The sequence below is a fragment of the Anser cygnoides genome, chromosome 7 (genome assembly GCF_040182565.1).
Source record: "Anser cygnoides isolate HZ-2024a breed goose chromosome 7, Taihu_goose_T2T_genome, whole genome shotgun sequence".
Classification (NCBI taxonomy): Eukaryota; Metazoa; Chordata; class Aves; order Anseriformes; family Anatidae; genus Anser; species Anser cygnoides.
In genome coordinates this window covers 15,596,652-15,616,510 of record NC_089879.1, presented here as the reverse complement: position 1 = coordinate 15,616,510, position 19,859 = coordinate 15,596,652, and the positions used below count along the sequence as shown (strand labels likewise).

General features: G+C 35.6%; 1 protein-coding gene across 6 annotated transcripts in view; it reads right to left on the bottom strand.

The window, feature by feature from the left end:
- The window catches only part of ADGRA1 (adhesion G protein-coupled receptor A1), a 281,000-nt gene that overhangs the window by 108,622 nt on the left and 152,519 nt on the right, over nt 1-19,859 (bottom strand). For 4 of the 6 annotated variants that reach the window (XM_048060556.2, XM_048060559.2, XM_048060561.2 and 1 more), the window contains one exon: nt 19,279-19,491. The exons of 1 other annotated variant lie outside the window; for it this stretch is intronic. In XM_048060556.2, coding sequence (XP_047916513.1) covers nt 19,279-19,491 — 213 coding nt within the window. Of the gene's footprint in view, nt 1-19,278; nt 19,492-19,859 lie in introns of those variants that run through there. One more of the 6 variants, XM_048060562.2, reaches the window with a different exon arrangement.

Sequence of the window (19,859 nt, the reverse complement as noted above, 5' to 3'; positions counted from 1 at the left end):
ACTAGCCCAAAAGAATTAAGGATGAGTCTAAGCTATACATTAGTACTTTATTGCAAAAGAGAAGCAAATTACCTGATTAGCTTCAAATGTATTATCTTTCTTTAGAGATAACAGAATCAATGGAAAATTAAATCCTAAATAAAGAAGGACATAATAAACATCATAGAAAAGGACAATGAAATATAATAAGGTACAGAATAGTTATAGAACAGACTGAAAAGTAGTGAAAGAGGAGTAAGTGAAAACAGTTCTAATTATCTCAATTTGTAGTGATTATTCTAGACTTGCTTAATCGATAAGCAAACTCCTCATGAGCAAAGCTTTGGAAGGTCTCATTTAAGTTCTAATGAATTCCTAGAACTTCCTGATAATAAAAAACAGCCAAAGCTTATTTAAAAACAAACAAACAACAAAAACAAAAAAAAAAAACAGTTCTTCAGACCATTGAAAGAAGTGATTTTTAAAAAAAGAGGGTGGTATTGGGACTTGATGTCAGAGCACAAAAATTTCATAGATCATCTGGTCTTAAGATTGTAACTCCTTTGTAAAAGATTATTCTCTTACTATTGACTTGTGTCTATCTAACACTCTGGGAACTTGATCAGGAAAGATGGTCTGTTCAACCTACGTCAATAATCACAGAAGCAGTATTACCTATAGTAACAGTCCTGTACTTTGCCAAGTATTGGGTAACAGCTACAGACTGGTGGATTCACTGCTCTCTCTTCCCACTCTACAAGTCTCAAAACCTGTGAGAATATAACAAATTCCAAACAAATTTGTCTGAATATAGTTAGGTATAATAAACCTGAAAATGCAGACACTTCTTAAACTGTATGAGATTTATGCCTCTTTATAAAACACAGCCAGCAAAGCCTTCTGTGAATAAGTAGGAGGGAGCAGGATTTGTTCCAACCAACAGAAGTCTAACTGTATCAGCTCTAAACATTTATCTTGTTGCTAAAGGTTTATAAGGGGTTTGTTCTACAAAAGAAATACTTATGACCCAATACTATAAGAAAATATAAACAGATATAAGATGAGTAAAGCAGTTGGGTATCTTGATATGTGCTGTTAACAGCTTTATGAAAATTTGATGTACCTGACACTACTCACAGATAAGTTTTCCTTCATTCAGCTCTGCATTTTTCCTTCATTAGCTGCTTGTTTACTCTACACAGATAAAATCTGAGGAGTTAGCATGTGTTTTTATTAAATTGTATGTACATGCTGTGCTCTGCTTGGAATGGCTGCACAACCATGTTATATGATATAACTCCAGTAAATTTACACTTACTGCATTTTCAGTTCAGTGTTGCCCATAGACCTTAAAAAAATAATTAATAATTCTCCTATTTGTTCATTTTATTTATTTTTGTTTAGGGGTACAAGGGACTGTAAAATAATTACTAAAAATTTACTAGTATATAGAAGTATGAAACTTGACAAAGAGATCTCAAAGATGTTATCAAGCAAATCAGCTTGAGCATGTTTTTAGACCTGAAACCTTCCCAGTGATTTCTGAATATTGTATTTTGCAAAAATCCATTTCAGCTATAGCATAGCTTTTGGAGCTTTACTAATGGCAAGTAAATAAAAGAGTACAGCATTTTTCAGTATGCAGCTCCACAGATAAAATTATCTACTTTATTTCTTATTGGGATAATGAGAGGTCAGTCAGTCAGTCTTGCTGCACTGTGTAAGAAAAAATAAATACCCAGCCAGAATGCAATAGAAAGATGAAACAGAGAAAAAGAGAGAACAAAAATATCTGTTTCAAGATTAAACAAACAAAGAAAAGGTCATTCTCCATGGCAAAAGTAGTATAGGATGTGCCTTTTACGCCACACCGGAAAAACTGTGACAAAATATGGAGAGAGTGCATTTGTTAAGAATGTGTGCAAGGGAATTTCAAGAAAAGTTAGAACAATTTGATCAAAAGTCTCAATTTCAAGTGAATTAATAAACTGTATTTACCCGTTTGCTATCTTCATTTTCAGCTGAAGTGGCCTTAGTTCAATTTAGCTGAATTAATTTTGAAATTAATTCAGTTAAGCTTACCTGAATTAAATCCACTTTGATTCTGGATAAGGGTGCCTGCATAGAGTTTCACTTAAACACTTCCAAAATTCATTTAGATTAATTTTCCCCAGTGTCTGCATATAGACAAAACCCTTAAACTGAGCGCAATGGGAAATGCAGAAATGATGCTTGAAGTGCCACTACAAACTTATTTCTGAAATATCTTATTCAGCAACAGAGAACTTCATCGTTTTCAGTGCATTTAAAATGTATGTATATAAACACACATGCATGCATTGAAACTCAGGGAGGAAGAAATAGGCATAGGTTTTCCCCCACCAATTCAACTGTAGAAGTTCTTTGCAAATCAGTGCATTATGCCTTCACAGGAGAACGTACTAACAAAATTAATTAAACAACGTGAGAAAAAGAGTTCTTAAAATTATACCTTACACTGCTAGAAGTGTTTTCTTGTACTTTGTTTTCATCATCATGGCTGTATGTGAAATCTGTAGACTGTTCCCTCCTTGCACTGATGTTTAATTTAGTGTCCTAAAGTTGCGAACCTCACTCCAATAGTTGTTCACTGAGCTGAATAAACATCTTCTCCTTGACTCTTCAGGTTATATAACAACTTTACATGACGCATCTGCACATTTTGCCGACACAAGGTATATTTCGTTTTTGATTCTCATAGCCCACTTGCAGAAGATCCCTTTCATTTCAGAGAAGGTTTATTCTCAATTGCTATTAATGACTAAAATCTTTAAGTATTTGGACTGAACTATGAGGGCAGCCTATTTTACCACATTCAGGGATACTGACAAGTCAGCAAATACATGGTAGCCTATACCAAGTAAATACATGTTCCTGAAAAAGGAAGACATATTGGAAACCAAATCATCACATTTAGATAACTTACTTTTTCCTAGTGGTAATGGTGTATTATGAGAAGGAGGATTGTCGGGGGAAGTCTACCACGGAACAATCCAAAAATAAGCCTGAATAAAAACAGTACCATCTATGAAGGATGTCCAGATAACCATCAGTAGCAACCAGTTGCCAGCTCATTCTAATAGCATCTCAATACTTACTGCTTATCTTACGTTCGCTTTAAAATGTTGATGATTTATGTTTGACACAAACTAAAGAAAACTTGAGCCTAATACTAAGAAAATCACCTTTTAGACTTAAAAATGAAGAAATAAAATAGTATCAGTTTATTTCTAATACTAACAAACTGGATAAGGTATTTCGAGGAATTCACAGCTCATTAACCAAGCTTAATACATACTCTTTTTTCTGGTGTGGTGATTCCATTAGGATTATACAATGGTAAATCAGGCCCAAATAGTACCACTGTAGGTTTTCTGAGTATTTACTGGAGATAGTCAGCTACCAAAAGCTTTTAGAATTCTCTGCTAGTTTTCATATTTTTCAATTATGTCCACACTGATATTCCAGATATTAAAAAAAATTTTTTTTGAAATTTTCTCCCTTACAGAAACTCTAAGAATTGCAATGTAGAGAAAAACTTCATGCTGCAGCTCAGTTCTGCCATTTGATTTGATTTGTTATTTGATAGAATTAAGCTAAACTCTAAGGGTAAGATGCACTTTATTTCAGATTAAGTACATATATTCTGAAATATACTCCCCATTAGACATTTACTTACTACAGATATGAAGACTTAAAAAAGACATGAAATTTCTGAAAAGGAAGGCTTAAAATATAGATGCCAAATCAATCAAGTACATTGAAAGTCCACAGAGACTGAAAACGATTGTTCTGGTGAACAGGAGCTGTTAATAAAATAGTCTGAAATGCATATGGGACCCTATTTTATGTGGAAATTAATAATGTACACATTTAAGTGATCAATACCACTTAAATAGAATATTTGATGTTCTATGACATTTCTGTAGATGACTATCATCAAGTGCAATGATAAAGGCTGAAGAAATACAACGTAGCTGTAAATAACTTCAGTTCAATGATTCTGATAATTATATGCAACTTTGATAGACTATATTTAGCAAGAGTTTCAAATCTGGTAAGACACTTTACACAGTACTGATCAAAGTGAGCTTATGAAATATGTTTTCTGTAATATAATGTCACAGATTTTTTTTGTTTTGTTTTTTAAAATGTCAAGTCCTAAGCTCACTTCTTCTTTTAGAGTAACAGCATATGTTGGTCAGTGAAGCATAAACTACACAGCTGTTACATCTACTGTATGACCTGTACATATTGAATTAGCCATTGTGCTTTCCAATTCTGGTTCATCAGACTTGTGGTCTGAGGGGCTTTAATCTAAATTTAGCAAAGGAATACAATTCAGTGTTATCTTGTCTATCCATAACTCATAGCCTCCAGCCTGTTTTGATCTAAAACAATTGGGGTTGGGTTAAACGTTGGGTTAAAAACTGGCTGGATAGCCGGGCCCAAAGAGCTGTGGTGAATGGAGTCAAATCCAGTTGGAGGCCGGTCACTAGTGGAGTCCCCCAGGGCTCAGTACTGGGGCCAGTCCTCTTTAACATCTTTATCGATGATCTGGATGAGGGGATCGAGTGCACCCTCAGTAAGTTTGCAGATGACACCAAGTTAGGTGCCTGTGTCGATCTGCTCGAGGGTAGGAAGGCTCTGCAGGAGGATCTGGATAGGCTGGACCGATGGGCTGAGGCCAACTGTATGAAGTTCAACAAGGCCAAGAGCCAGGTCCTGCACCTGGGGCGCAACAACCCCAAGCAGAGCTACAGGCTGGGAGATGAGTGGTTGGAAAGCTGCCTGGGAGAGAAGGACCTGGGAGTATTGGTTGATAGTTGGCTGAATATGAGCCAGCAGTGTGCTCAGCTGGCCAAGAAGGCCAACAGCATCCTGGCTTGTATAAGAAGCAGTGTGGCCAGCAGGTCTAGGGAAGTGATTGTCCCCCTGTACTCGGCTCTGGTGAGGCTGCACCTCGAGTACTGTGTTCGGTTTTGGGCCCTCACTACAAGAAGGACATGGAGGTGCTCGAGAGAGTCCAGAGAAGGGCAACGAAGCTGGTGAGGGGTCTGGAGAACAAGTCTTACGAGGAGCGGCTGAGGGAGCTGGGATTGTTCAGGCTGGAGAAGAGGAGGCTCAGCGGCGACCTTATTGCTCTCTATAGGTACCTCAAAGGAGGCTGTAGAGAGGTGGGGGTTGGTCTATTCTCCCATGTGCCTGGTGACAGGACGAGGGGGAATGGGCTAAAGTTGCGCCAGGGGAGGTTTAGGTTGGATGTTAGGAAGAACTTCTTCACTGAAAGGGTTGTTAGACATTGGAATGGGCTGCCCAGGGAGGTGGTTGAGTCACCATCCCTGGAGGACTTTAAGAGACATTTAGATGTTGAACTTAGTGATATGGTTTAGTGGAGGACTTGTTAGTGTTAGGTCAGAGGTTGGACTAGGTGATCTTGGAGGTCTCTTCCAACCTAGATGATTCTGTGATTCTCTAATTGTTTCTTTAAAAAACAAAACAAAACAAACAACAACAACAACAAAAAAACAGGATATATGAAAAAATCCAATACAAGAAATAGCAGAAAACCTCTAGGACTGCAGTTTGATACTCTATGAATACATATTTTCACACACAAAGAGAGAATGTTAACAGATGCTGGCTTTTTAAAAAACCATCATCTCTCCTGTGCTAAAGCTTTTACATCTACGTTCATTCTGCACTAAGAAAGATTACCGTATCTACATCTTAGAACATAGATAATACAACTTAGTGAATACATCAAAACTGTGTGGTACAGTAAGACCAAATCCATTAAGACATCTCAAAACTTCAGAGCATTTTTTCTGCAAAGAAGGAACCAGCTTCCTCTATAGATGATCTTCTGGATGCAGTCTCCAGGAAACCCATAAGCCATACAATTGCAGATATACAAAGAGGACTACAACCATATGATTCCCCTGCTCTATGTCTTTTCCCCTAAGCATCAACCCCACTAGACTCCTACTAGAGGCAGGAAACCAGGCCAGCCTGAGCTTTTGCCTGACCATTTATGGCTCTTTTTATACCCTTAAATTCAACACTTTACACTAACATTTAAAAGAACATCACCTTCAAGTTTCTTACTGGAATACTGTATTGTTTTGGTTATCACAAGTAACTTGTGATTATTATTCTTTTAATTGCTTTTGAGTAACTCTTTGTGATACCAATGGAAGAAAGTAATACAAAATCTGGACTAAGAGTTATTTAAAACTACGTTTGTTCTTCTCAATTTGGAATTGAACCCAAGTTTTTTTGAATCTCAACAGGAACAAGAAGCCCCATCTTCTAGGAATTCTTTTCCTGCCTTTTCTCTTCAAGCAGGCCATAGCAACACAGAAGAAAGAATGGGAGTCCTGTTGAAAGAAGTCTGCTGCACAGAGGATCGCGGGGGAAATAAATGATTGCTGTATGGTAGCTCCCTTGGCTGTAAACCAAGGAAAATGCAATGGCAAATAGATCCCTAAGGCAAGATACTAACAGAGTGTTAGAACTAGATTTGAACTCTATGTGCATACTTTTATAAAGGAACATTTTTAGGTTACCTTAATATTTGGAACATGTATTTAAAAGAGGGAAATAATTTTCAGTGGGATAGTAAAATGCTGAGAAATATGGTTACTATTTTGCTTTATGTCAGCACAACCAATCAGAACAACACATCCTTTCTTTCCAAATAATGTATTATGAAACCAACGCAGCAGCAGTTTCAATAAAAAAGTTATATTTTAGTCTTATCAACATTGAATACTCGAAGCCCAATCATTTAACTCCCTTTCCAAAAGTAAAGAGGGAAAATTTCTTTAAACACAAGCTTCAGTGGATCTTGTAACACTGTACTCAAAGACATCTTAATTTCAATAGTTACTATTCAGAATAGCGAAAACGCCTTTAAAAGCTGTATCATTTCAACGGCCTAACCCTTAAGTATCACCAGTTTATTCCATGTTCTAAATTGTATTTAGTACACTTGTCATGCATGCACACGACCAAGCAGGCTAAAGACAAACCAAGATGACCAAATTACAAAATCAACTACCAGAGTTACCCCATCTGTAAGCTGCAAATAATTACAAATTAACTAACTCAGAGATGTCAAAGGAATAAATTTTGAACCAGCACAGAACAAAAATGTGCTAAATACACATCTAATTAATTGATATAACTCTTTGAGGGGGAATTTAACTTCAAGTTGATTAAAGAAATCTTATTGTCTGTATTCTGTCACGAAGTTCCCTCAGAATCAAAGCAAAGCTGAGGATGAGTTTCATTCCTTAGAAATGATAGTGAAGCAAATTAACTTCACTTAGAATGACTGTCTGTGTATGGGCATATAATGAATATCTATTTAGAATTCCTTTCTCTCTAAAACAGAGCATAAGTGCTTCATAAAAAACTAATCCAGCATTAAAACCAGTAAGCTCCTTCAATAATGATTTGGAAACTCAATTAACACCTGCAAGTTCTTTCATTGACAGTTTGGGAGAAAAAATAATTTAGAATAATGAGTTAATTCTATGTAGGAATACAGAATTTTAAAGATGTGATTTTTATAACTTACAGTCAGGTAGTTATTCCATGATCATAATACATGCAGACCTGAAAAGTACAGATATGTTGAACGACAATTCGACTACTGTACTACCTCTTCTTAATATATTTAGGCCAACCATACAGAGGAAGATTTCCCAGTACGAACAAGAATCAGCATATCAACATTCATTTACTTAAAAATCCATTTCTCACTGAGATGGACTCAAGAGACAACACGTCTTTGAGATACACTTTTAAAATATGACGTAAGAGTGCATGACTACTGTCGCAGTGAGTAACACATGACAGTCTAAAATGGCAGACAAGAATAAAAAATAGCAGTCTCACTCAGCTCTTCTGATATCACAAGTCTTCTTGTCATAAAGTTTTTGTGTTTTTTTGGTTTTGTTTTTGTTTTTAAAAGAAAACAACAGAACAGACAACTCTCTCCTCCTCTCCCATCACCAAATATCTTGCTCTTCCAACACCCTCTGACAACATACATTTTAATGGAGCAGAGAATGATCTCGTGAGAACTGTAATCTCAACAAACTGATGGTCAGTTTAGCTAATTTTCCACTCTCCTTCTCTCACTCTTTCCTACTTCATTCCCCGATCAAAAAAAAAAAAAAAAAAAAAAAAAGAAAAAAAAAGAGAAATTTCAAAAGTTCAAGTAATGGATCAGAGTTAAATAGCTACAGGTGTGCTTACAGGCACCATAAATACATAATATCTCATTTGTGTGTTCACTAGTGCTTACACTATTCTGTCCAGAATAACTGTTGCTAACTCAATTCACAGAGAGACCAAGACTCCAGTCTCCAAAATCATGAGACTTTCTTAAAAAATCCATAATTTATTTTTTCTATATATCTTCATGTAGGTGTACATGCATGTGTGCTCCTGGACATAGAAAAATTTTCATGCAGGAGAGAACTGTGGAAGTTAACTTTAATTTTTAAAAACAAGCAAAAAATATATTCTCACATCATTACTTTGTATAGGTGTTTTTAGTGACTACTGCTGTATTACATCAACAACTATTGCAAGACAATATTTTACTTCACAGAATTTATTTATTTTTTTTTTTTAAGATTAAGACTGAAATCACGTAACAAAATGAGTAAGAACATGCTATGTGTTTCTGGATTCACCACAAAACAAAACATTTCTCAAGTTCCACAGAATAATAACAGTCAATGGAATAAGGAAATATTGAAACCCTTACCCACCTCCCCGCTCCCCCAAAGAAAAAAAGAAAAAAGAAAAACTTGACAGACTTCCACTAGCATATTTATGCTAGATTCCTTCAGCCAGCTAAACTGAAGATGACCAAAACCCACAAAACCAGCACTCTGCCAATTAAATAATTTCTTCATAGACAACAAATAATAAGGTAACGTTTTCAGTAATATTTTAAATCAAATTTCACTTCCTATATAATGGAGACATTTCTGAAGCCAAAGACAGCTCAACAGCATACCAGTATTTTCATGAATCAACTCATTTGTATAGTAGTTTCTTCATAAGTTACTTCAAAAGAGATATTCTACATAAATCATAACCCTTGGTCTACATTCTGCTTAAAAAGTAGAGATAACATATTCACTACCAAACTGAAAATATGCATTCAATTGCTGACTTCCGCTATACATTCAGTAATAACTATCTAGATGGCTATATAACACATTCTTCTTCACAGTGAGAGTGATGGAGCACTGGAACAGGCTGCCCAGGGAGGTTGTGGAGCCTCCTTCTCTGGAGATATCCAAGGCCCGTCTGTATGCCTACCTGGGCAATCTGCTCTAGGGAACCTGCTTTGGCAGGTGGGTTGGACCCAGCGATCTCTTGAGGTCTGTTCCAACCCCTACAATTCTGTGATTCTGTGATAAAATCTTTGGAAAAACTCCCACAATATAAAGAAGATTGTTTTTCTATGGATTATGTATATTATATATACATATATATATATATATATATATAAAACAACTCATAGACTCTACCACAAAATCAGGGGAAAAATAAACTGAAAATATTTGATATGTGACCTCAGAAACTGTTTTACTTGCCTTGATTGTTAATTGAAGTTCCAGCCACTGCTTTCGCTATTAAAAAGTGAAATTTTGAAATATCTCTCAATGAGCACCTTAATATCACATGCAGGGTTTGAATCGTCCAACACAAACCTGTCTCACAGTTGTGCCATTGGTTCCTTCCCCCAATTATCATATACAGCTGGAAATTGGAAAGTCACGAAACAATTAGAGTTTCTAGGAGGAGAACCCACATTCAGAAAAAAATTCTAGCCATATCACCTGCTAATCTTCAAAGTAATCTATTTTAGTGAACTCTTTATTGTAATCAAATTATTTTTGATTAAATCAAACTATAACCTTCAAATAATTAACTATAATCGATCTATAACAAACAAAATAAGCCAAGAAGAATCAAACCAACCCAGAAAAAAACAACAAAAAGAAGCAGTTATATATATTTCTATAGTTACTAAAATTATCTGTTTAGAAACTGAAAATGTCTTCTCTAATAGCAAAAACAGGCAATGCTCAGCTAAACATGTGGTGAAAAATGTTTTGAGCAATGAATTATAAGTATTTATTGGATGCCGAGGTATGTTCTCTCCGAAGGTTTCAGAATTTCTCAGTGAAAGTTAAGTAAGCATTTAAAAAAAGATTTTAGAAAACAGTAGTTGAAAGTATTGAACTTTGTATTTTACAGAGCTATAAAAATAGAACAGTTTATTAGTATAGTAGCAAAATTAGAGTTCAGGTATAATTTCTCAAAAGTGAATGCACAACCAGGAATTTTGCTAGTACTCTCAGTATTCTACTTCTTCATTATTATCTTCAAGCCACTAAGTTAACTTAAAAAATATAATCTAACAATTAATGTACTGTGTTATTAACTGTTACAGTGTCAATGTGTTTCTGTTACAAGATTTATCTTAATTAGTATACGAACTATTAAACAGCAGAATGCATATGAGGAAGTCTGGTAACAAAGTTGTTTGTAACAAAGGAACTAATCTTATAATGCCCTTTGGGAAGTCCCAAAGAGAACTTTTCCATAACAAGGTTGGTGCAGAAAATCAGAAGAAAACCTTGTGGATGAGAAAGTGAGAGCATCTTTCTTAGATATATATTGAATGCATACATAAAATCAATATGACTAGTGCCTGTCCAGAAACAGAAGATTGTTTCACAGGAAAGCAAATGTGAGTTGAAATAACAGAATTTTATATCACAAATTGGTAACTTTCCAAGTCCTTTTGTCCTTCTTCATAGGTACACAAGTTAAAAATCCAAACTGTACATGGCATTAACAGAGAACTTAATATCACTTAAAATATATAAGTTTTCAACATAATATATGTATCAGAAACTTCAATACCATAAACAGTGAAATACAGAAAACACATCCAGGTGACTGATGTGATTTGCAGAGTAAGTTTTTATCTGCTGAAGACAGGGCATGATAAGTGAAGAGGGACATGAGCTTGTAATGAAACATTTTAAAGTTTGTTTTATGCAGAAACCACCTATAAAATAGGAAAAATTGATACATTTTTCCTACTTTAAAAGAACCTAATGTGCATTCATTGCATTAGTATATGTTAAACAAATGTAAGAATTGTAGAAACCCTTCTGTGTACCTACTATATTTGACATTGTTGCACATGCATAGATAGTATTTTGGAGCTATTTCATTTTCTGCATGTTTAGAAATAGCGGCATAGCCTTTCACATCATAAAACACCATGGCAGTATGTGCAGAGTAAAGAAAGCATACTGAATGCAGAACACCAAACTATATGTATACTGAAGATGTCATAAGAGACATAAATATATAAAGACATTTTTTGAGACGGAATAGTAGTAAAAGGTACAGATATGCAAATGTCTGATTTGAGGATTTTGTAAGAAGAAAGATAGGGGCAGTTTGTCTTGTTTGTGTTTGATTTTAAAGTTAAACCCACTTAGCTAATTGAATGACAGACACTTTACTTTTTTCCATAGCTAGTACTCTGTACAATCACTACTCACCTTCAAGCAAATTCATACCTGCACAGAAAATACTAGTTCATATGTTACATGGCTGTAATTCAAAATAAGTGGAAATTCTTCCCCGATCTTTTCTTAGTACTAAATGTTTCCAGTTGGTATAGATTTTATTTTAAAACAATGAAACAATGGCTTTAATAAGAGAACTACCAGCAGTTACTTTTCTGTATCTCCCAGATTTCATGTATAAGAATGCAGAATAATGTAAAAACAATATTTTAAAAAGTAATTATAATGAATGTGATCATTCAGAATATTGAATAAATAGATACTATATGTCTGGGTAGATTCTAAGTCACAATAAAAGTCACTATAGGATAATACTTAAAACTAAATTTTAAAAATAAAAAGTATGTAGAATAAATGTTCAGGAATGGAAGCAGGTTAAATAGAATAAACTTTAAAATCCTGTTACTACATAAAGATATACCTTTGTGACAGTACAAACAAACTGTCCACAAAGTAAGAAGAAACAGACCTAGAATGGTTACTCTAAAATCAATATAAAGAATTTACATCCAAGCAAACTTTCCCATAAGTTCCCAGAGCAAATTCCCAAACCAATATCAATATCCAATATAAGAAAAGCAAAATGCTTTGTGTGCCATAGCACACAAAGGAAAGGGCAGGTGAAAAGGAAAATGGGCAAAAGTAGACAATTACCAAAGCAAAATGAACAGGACAAACTCTGGTGTGTAAAATGAAGTGTCTTGATCTAGATATACAATCATGATCTGTTTTACAATACTTGGAGAAAAGATACTTTGAAACCCAAATAAACTATGATATTATGTCCATCAGAATTGAGCCAAAGCCACGGTAATATGCCATACATGTAAACTGAGAAAATAGCTTTTTTTTTTTTATTTAAAAAGGATAATCTTGTAGTAATCTGTATCACACAGACATACTCAAAGTTCATCGTATTTGATGAGAGAAGTGCCATGATACTCTCTAAAAAGTGATGTATGCTGGGAAATGAGAGGAAATCATGTTGGAAATGTTGATAACATAATTCATGCTACATGTATGACACTCCAGAAGAAGAAATACAGAATGATCCTAATGATATAGTGTAGCATGATCCAACTGATATATTGTAGGTAATATAGCAGTATTTTGTTGGGTATTTCAGGTTGTATTTTGTAAATAAGTTATATGTGGTTATGCAAAATTGCTATGTGAATCTTCTCTAGAAGAGACTGAAACACATTTGTGCAATTAGGGTACTGAGAGAACTGGCGGAGGAGCTGGCCGAGCCGCTTTCCATCATTTATCGGCAGTCCTGGCTATCGGGGGAGGTCCCGGTTGACTGGCGGCTAGCCAATGTGACGCCCATCTATAAGAAGGGCCGGAGGGCAGACCCGGGGAACTATAGGCCTGTCAGTTTGACCTCAGTGCCGGGGAAGCTCATGGAGCAGATTATCTTGAGGGTCATCACGCGGCACTTGCAGGGCAAGCAGGCGATCAGGCCCAGTCAGCATGGGTTTATGAAAGGCAGGTCCTGCTTGACGAACCTGATCTCCTTCTATGACCAAGTGACGCGCTTGGTGGATGAGGGAAAGGCTGTGGACGTGGTCTACCTTGACCTCAGTAAGGCTTTTGACACCGTTCCCCACAACATTCTCCTCAAGAAACTGGCTGCTCGGGGCTTGGACTGGCGTACGCTTCGCTGGGTTAGAAACTGGCTGGATGGCCGGGCCCAGAGAGTTGTGGTGAATGGAGTCAAATCTGGTTGGAGGCCGGTCACTAGTGGAGTCCCCCAGGGCTCGGTACTGGGGCCGGTCCTCTTTAATATCTTTATCGATGATCTGGATGAGGGCGTCCAGTGCACCCTCAGTAAGTTTGCAGATGACACCAAGCTAAGTGCGTGCGTCGATCTGCTCGAGGGCAGGAAGGCTCTGCAGGAGGATCTGGATAGGCTGGAGCGATGGGCTGAGGTCAACTGCATGAAGTTCAACAAGGCCAAGTGCCGGGTCCTGCACCTGGGCTGCAACAACCCCAAGCAGAGCTACAGGCTGGGAGATGAGTGGCTGGAAAGCTGCCTGGCCGAGAAGGACCTGGGAGTATTGGTGGATAGTCGGCTGAATATGAGCCAGCAGTGTGCTCAGGTGGCCAAGAAGGCCAACGGCATCCTGGCCTGTATAAGAAGCAGTGTGGCCAGCAGGTCGAGGGAAGTGATTGTGCCCCTGTACTCGGCTCTGGTGAGGCCGCACCTCGAGTACTGTGTTCAGTTTTGGGCCCCTCGCTACAGGAAGGACATGGACGTGCTCGAGCGAGTCCAGAGAAGGGCGACCAAGCTGGTGAGGGGTCTGGAGAACAAGTCTTACGAGGAGCGGCTGAGGGAGCTGGGCTTGTTCAGCCTGGAGAAGAGGAGGCTCAGGGGCGACCTCATCGCTCTCTACAGTTACCTGAAAGGAGGCTGTAGAGAGGTGGGGGTTGGTCTGTTCTCCTACGTGCCTAGTGACAGGACGAGGGGGAATGGGCTAAAGTTGCGACAGGGGAGTTTTAGGTTGGATGTTAGGAAGTACTTCTTTACCGAAAGGGTTATTAAGCATTGGAACGGGCTGCCCAGGGAGGTGGTGGAGTCACCATCCCTGGAGGTCTTTAAAAGACGTTTAGATTTAGAGCTTAGGGATATGGTTTAGTGGAGTACTTAGTGTTAGGTCGGAGGTTGGACTCGATGATCTTGAGGTCTCTTCCAACCTAGAGAAATCTGTGAATCTGTGAATCTGTGAATCTTTTTAGTGTATAAGTGAATGAAGTAATATCCAGACTAGGGGAACATTTAATCTGACAGACTGGACCAGAAAAACTAGTTAAAAGCAGATAATTCCTGTGAAAGTTGCTGAAAATATTTTCATTTTGCATTACATTTTAATTGAGTTCACAAATTCTACACATTACTTTAAGTGTTAGATTTCCTTAGCTGATCTTATTGCCCTGAAAAATTCTGTAGACATGCATTCTGAGCATGGAAAAAAAAAGTATCTTTAATGCATAAGCAACTCAATGAAGTTAGTAACACTAAGAACATGCTTAAATGAAAATACTTTCCTTAAACAGGTTCACAGGTAATTAAAATATATATACATGTCTGTTCATGAAAATATGTAATATAACGAGCTGGAAGAGAAGTTTTTAAATGCTGTCACTGCCGGTACTGTTCAAATCTTACAGTCAAAACTAATTGTTTTGTAGAAGTACCATAGGAAATCATTATGGAATCCATTGTTGGGTAACTGCACATCTAACACTCTGGCTTTGACATTTCCAGTACAAATCGTAATTATTACTTATATAAGACTTAGTTTCTGTATTAATGAGAAAGTTAATTATTGCACAGTATACTAGGCAGCTTCCAAATGGATACAATTAATTATCTATAAAGATTCTGAGAATTTTACATACACTGAATTGCAGTGAAAGGCACTTTCATTATAAAACCTATTAGAAAATAGGTCTTATACAGCTTAAGACTTTTCCCTTCCTCTTTGGGACTTTCTGTGCTAGCCCGAAGTAGTGGCTGGCAGTGGAAATCCTTGCATTAAGATATTTTTGGCAATTCTATTAACTTTTACATATGAACTTACTATAATTTACATATTTTCTGTATGGTCTGACATTCATATTGATTTTATGCAAGAAAACTTTTTTTTTTTACATACTGATTGTATATTTTTCAGTAACTAAAATATTTCTAAAATTGTATAATGTCTGAAAGTGGTATAAGCAAGTGATTGTAGGATTTTCTCAAAGAACTTCAGAATTTTTCTTCACTTCACAATTTTCTTCAGCATATCTACTACCAAATATAGTACCAATTTAACCTTTAACATTTTAGCATATGGACATCACCTGTAATGCAATCTGACAAATCAAAAGGCCACTCTGGCTCAGAAAAAATAAAAGAGGTAAACAGAATTGAAAAGTTAAATGGAATGCACGGAACGTATTATGTGGAACTTGAATTTCAGAAATCAGGGATTATATACATACAGGCTATTTTTGCTCCTTTGAATTCAGTCCTGTGTCAGATGAACAACTAAAGAGATAACTTTTTATTTAACAAGTTTTTTTTTTTAAACAAGCAATGAAGCTGAAACTGTAAATTACATTAATAAAATTCTTTCCTCAAAGTCCAAGTGTGAATACTGAGTCTACAGTCCCCTATAAACTACATGTTTGACTGTGATAGACAGGAGGCTTAAAAATTCATTTTATGTTGATGACATTTTAGTGAGGTAGAGGAAGGATTAACTGTATAAGTGATCTCTTTACACAGTGGAGGTAATTTACAGGATCAGACTGGAACAGGGATTAGGTCCAGACTACTGGTCTGATGGGAACCAGATGCTGGAATCATATTCAGTGGCACTAAAATTTCATAAGCTGTTCTCATGTTGTCTGAGTTCAAATGTTACAGCAGACCTGTTTGTGTGCCGTTGTTGTGATATCCATACAGCACAGTCAGGTCATGGGACAGTGTCTTGGAAGCACTTTGTAACATGATCTTAAACTGGAGTCTCGGGCTGGGAAGACGTTATTAAGCCTACTTAATCAGAGATGGAAATGACCACAGTATCAAAATACAACCCATTGTATCATAAAACAGGAAGTTATACTGAGCCTTTTTTTTTTTTTTCCATCCAGGAGTCCAGTTGGGCAGTGAAAGCTGTCTACTACTGATGGCAGAAATGGGATTTTAGATCTGCGTCTAAACTCTAAAAGAGGAAGCTTTTGATCTGCAATAGTGATAAATGTTTTTTTTTTTTTCAACTTTTCAGACTGATTACTGGCTGTATAGCCGAAATTAGGTTTAAAAATAAAAATTTGTGTATCAAACTGAAATAATATTTTGCTTTAGGGTATTTGGAAACACTGCAAGCTAGTCCATAAAAGACCTACCACGTATTTGAACCAGAAGTGGATATATATATATATATACTGAAATAGCTATCTCCTGAACTTCTCAGAATGGTGGACCTCTTTCAGTGCCTTTTAAATTATTTAATTTTCAAAGTTTATTCTTTCCTTTTTTCTTCTTTTTTTAATTTATTATTTATTTTTTTCGGTATTCCTTTTTTTTTTTTTTTTTTTTTTTTGTTTCTTTATACCATAATAACCAGATCAGGTTAAACAATGAACAGACAGATACTGACTAAATTTGTATCCATTTGTACCAGTGCCTGAAAATATCACTATGGGCAAACTACAAAAGCATTGATTGTGTTATTAAGAGAGTTTGTGATCATCTATTTCAGTTCTCTCCCGTCAACTGTCCACTAATTGCTTTATGAACTTTTTAAAATTCATTAGTACAATTGGCTATCAAAAGACAGATGGCATAAACAATTGTTTATGCTTAGTGAGCAGATGATTAACAATATTGTACATTTGAAGAGGGCTACAAATTTTACCACAAAACAATGTAAACATTCTCATTTAATAAGCTTTTTAAGGACAACTTTTTATGCTTTTATTAGAAGTAAATTAAAGTTGTAATCACCATTTGTACTTAGTGATTTTCATTAGATTTTTTTTTCTTCTTTATGATTAATCCTGTGCTAAAAAGAGGAAGATTCTAAGAATAAGTTCATCATCTAAAATGACATTCTAAATAGTCAGAGTAATGAGCACTTTAAAATACAGTGACTAAACATTGGAAACCAGCAACTCCCACCTCCATCACAAATTCTCTATTTTCCCAAATTTTGCATAGCACAATCACGTAGGTTTACTGTTTGTCTCCTCTGAGAATATATAGAAATAATTTTGCTTGTGGATGATGATAAAGAATCCTATTTTCTGTTATCATTTACATTTCTACAGATTGTTCTATTAAGCAGAACGAATACAACTCATTTCAGAATGAATTAAAGGAATTCTTAGCTGAAAAGTTTCAGAGAACAACAATGAATAGAAACCCCTTGTTTTTCAGGATTTGGTTAAAGGAATATATTCTGTTTTCACATATCTCATTTAAAACCTGGCACATTTAGTGCTAAAACCTAAAGCCATGTAACTAACATTTAGCTGAATCTCCTGTAATGCGCTGTTACAATATTTACAAATTCACCCACGTGATAACTAGTGATCCACCTAATAACATGACTTCTGTCAGAATATATATCATATAGTTTAAAATTTCTTTGCATGGAAATAAGTTTATTTTCTACATTCTAACTTTTTCCTTTGGGCATGCAGTAGAGTCTCCCTTCAGTACGTTGTATAAACTCAGGTAGGTTCAAAATACAGTAGGAAAGATTTTACTGAGCTGCTTATTAACATTCTGCCAACACTTTAGAATGAGTTTCAAATATATATTCTGCCTTGCTCTGTGTATTTGGCATATGAATGCTGATATGAGAGATGGGAAACTTGTATTTATTCATTTTAAGAGGAGAGAGACACCAGTGCTTGAACATCAAACTTTCAAGAAACGCATTTACTAGAAATGTTGGTACTCAGTTTCTGAAAGAACAATATTGGTACAGATGATAAAGAAAACTTTCCAAATTATGTAATACCATGTATATTTCTATACTGATTAAACTATCGCATATATTGCAGAGCATTCCAGGGTTGCTTCTTGCAGAAATCTTCTTTTAGATTTCTGATATTTGGTTTTCATCTTCTGAATGTCAAACTCTCACTCTCCTCTTTTAAGAGAGGACTGACTATTTTATCTTACAGACAGACATGTTAACACTGTCCACAGAGGAAATGAATTACATTGCAGGTAACAAATTTTAACCTATTCTTCCGTTATTCAGATGGCTCTTTTTTACTAGAAGATCCTGAAAGCACAAACTACTATATCACTGCCTAATTTTTACAGAAGATATTAAAATGCAACAGAGAGAAAATAACTTTAATCAAAATACTTTCAAAGTTCAATAAACTGGTAGTATTATCCAGAAAAGTATCATTTTGTCATACTAAGTATTTCAAGAAATAAGCCTATTAAACTGAGATTCAGCTGATGGATAACAAAAAATCAACTCTGCAATACTTAAATTTAATAACATGCTCAGCCAAATGTAAAATTCCATTTCCTGCTAGATCAGAATTTAATTGTTCCACTTCATTATTTGATAATAACAGTACATTCTATTAAAAGGCTTATTTATTATTGTGTTTCTTGGGCTACTACTCAAAAACTGCAATGTAACACTCTCCCTCTGTATAAAGTTCAGAAAATAGAGAATGTAATATTTAGTGGAAGTAAAGATAATTTCCCTAGACTAACAAATTTCTGAAATCTGAAATCCAGAGCACCTAACTAAAACAAATATTCCCGAATTACTTCAAATATGTTGCTTATACATTGAAAAGTTTGCAGAACTGGACCCAGACACGAAAGTACAAGACATGTACTCACTTCTATTCACATCCTGCATTCCTTCATTCTGCCTGATTACATTTGTGGAATATCTGTTAGCACAACAAAATACTCTGCACCCAATACACTAGTTTACGGCTACTTAAATGTTGAAATTATAAAACAGTTTACAACACCAACAACCCATAAAATATATTTGCCAAATCTGTATTCTGCTTAAAGGTTCTGCTTAAAACACATTAAAATACTTAAGTTATATTCACGACTGTACTGACTTACCCTGGTAGAAGAATTCACCAAGGAACTATTCAGATTGCCAGTGTTGCACTTAAAATTTAAATGTTGATCAGAATGGGGATCTGCTTCCCAGCTTCCCAAATCATGCACCAACTTGTCAGAATTTGCAGATATTTTCTGGAAAGCAGTGCAAGTCATTCCTATGAAACTTGATGGCTTGATAATAAAGGCCTCCAGAGCAATATTATGAGATACCTGTCAAGAAAGATGCAGGTATGTTGCTAACTCATTAAGCGTAATTACATTATTATACATGTATTTTGTATTTACTATACATATGTTATAAAGGATTGTGCATGTACATGCTCCCATACATATGCATAAGTGAAAGAAAGAAAATTGAATTTATTTTTAAAAAAATTATCTAGAATTCTACAATAGTACAGAGGGTTTGCTTGAAAATTCCTTAGGAATAAGTAAAAACAGATGACAGGATAGCAAGTAAATATACAAAAGGACTTAATTTATCTCTCAATTTGTATCAGTTTTGCAACTGTATCATTATCAGCTTCAACAGACTTAATCCCAATTTAAAGCATATAAATATGATGTGAATTTGCAAC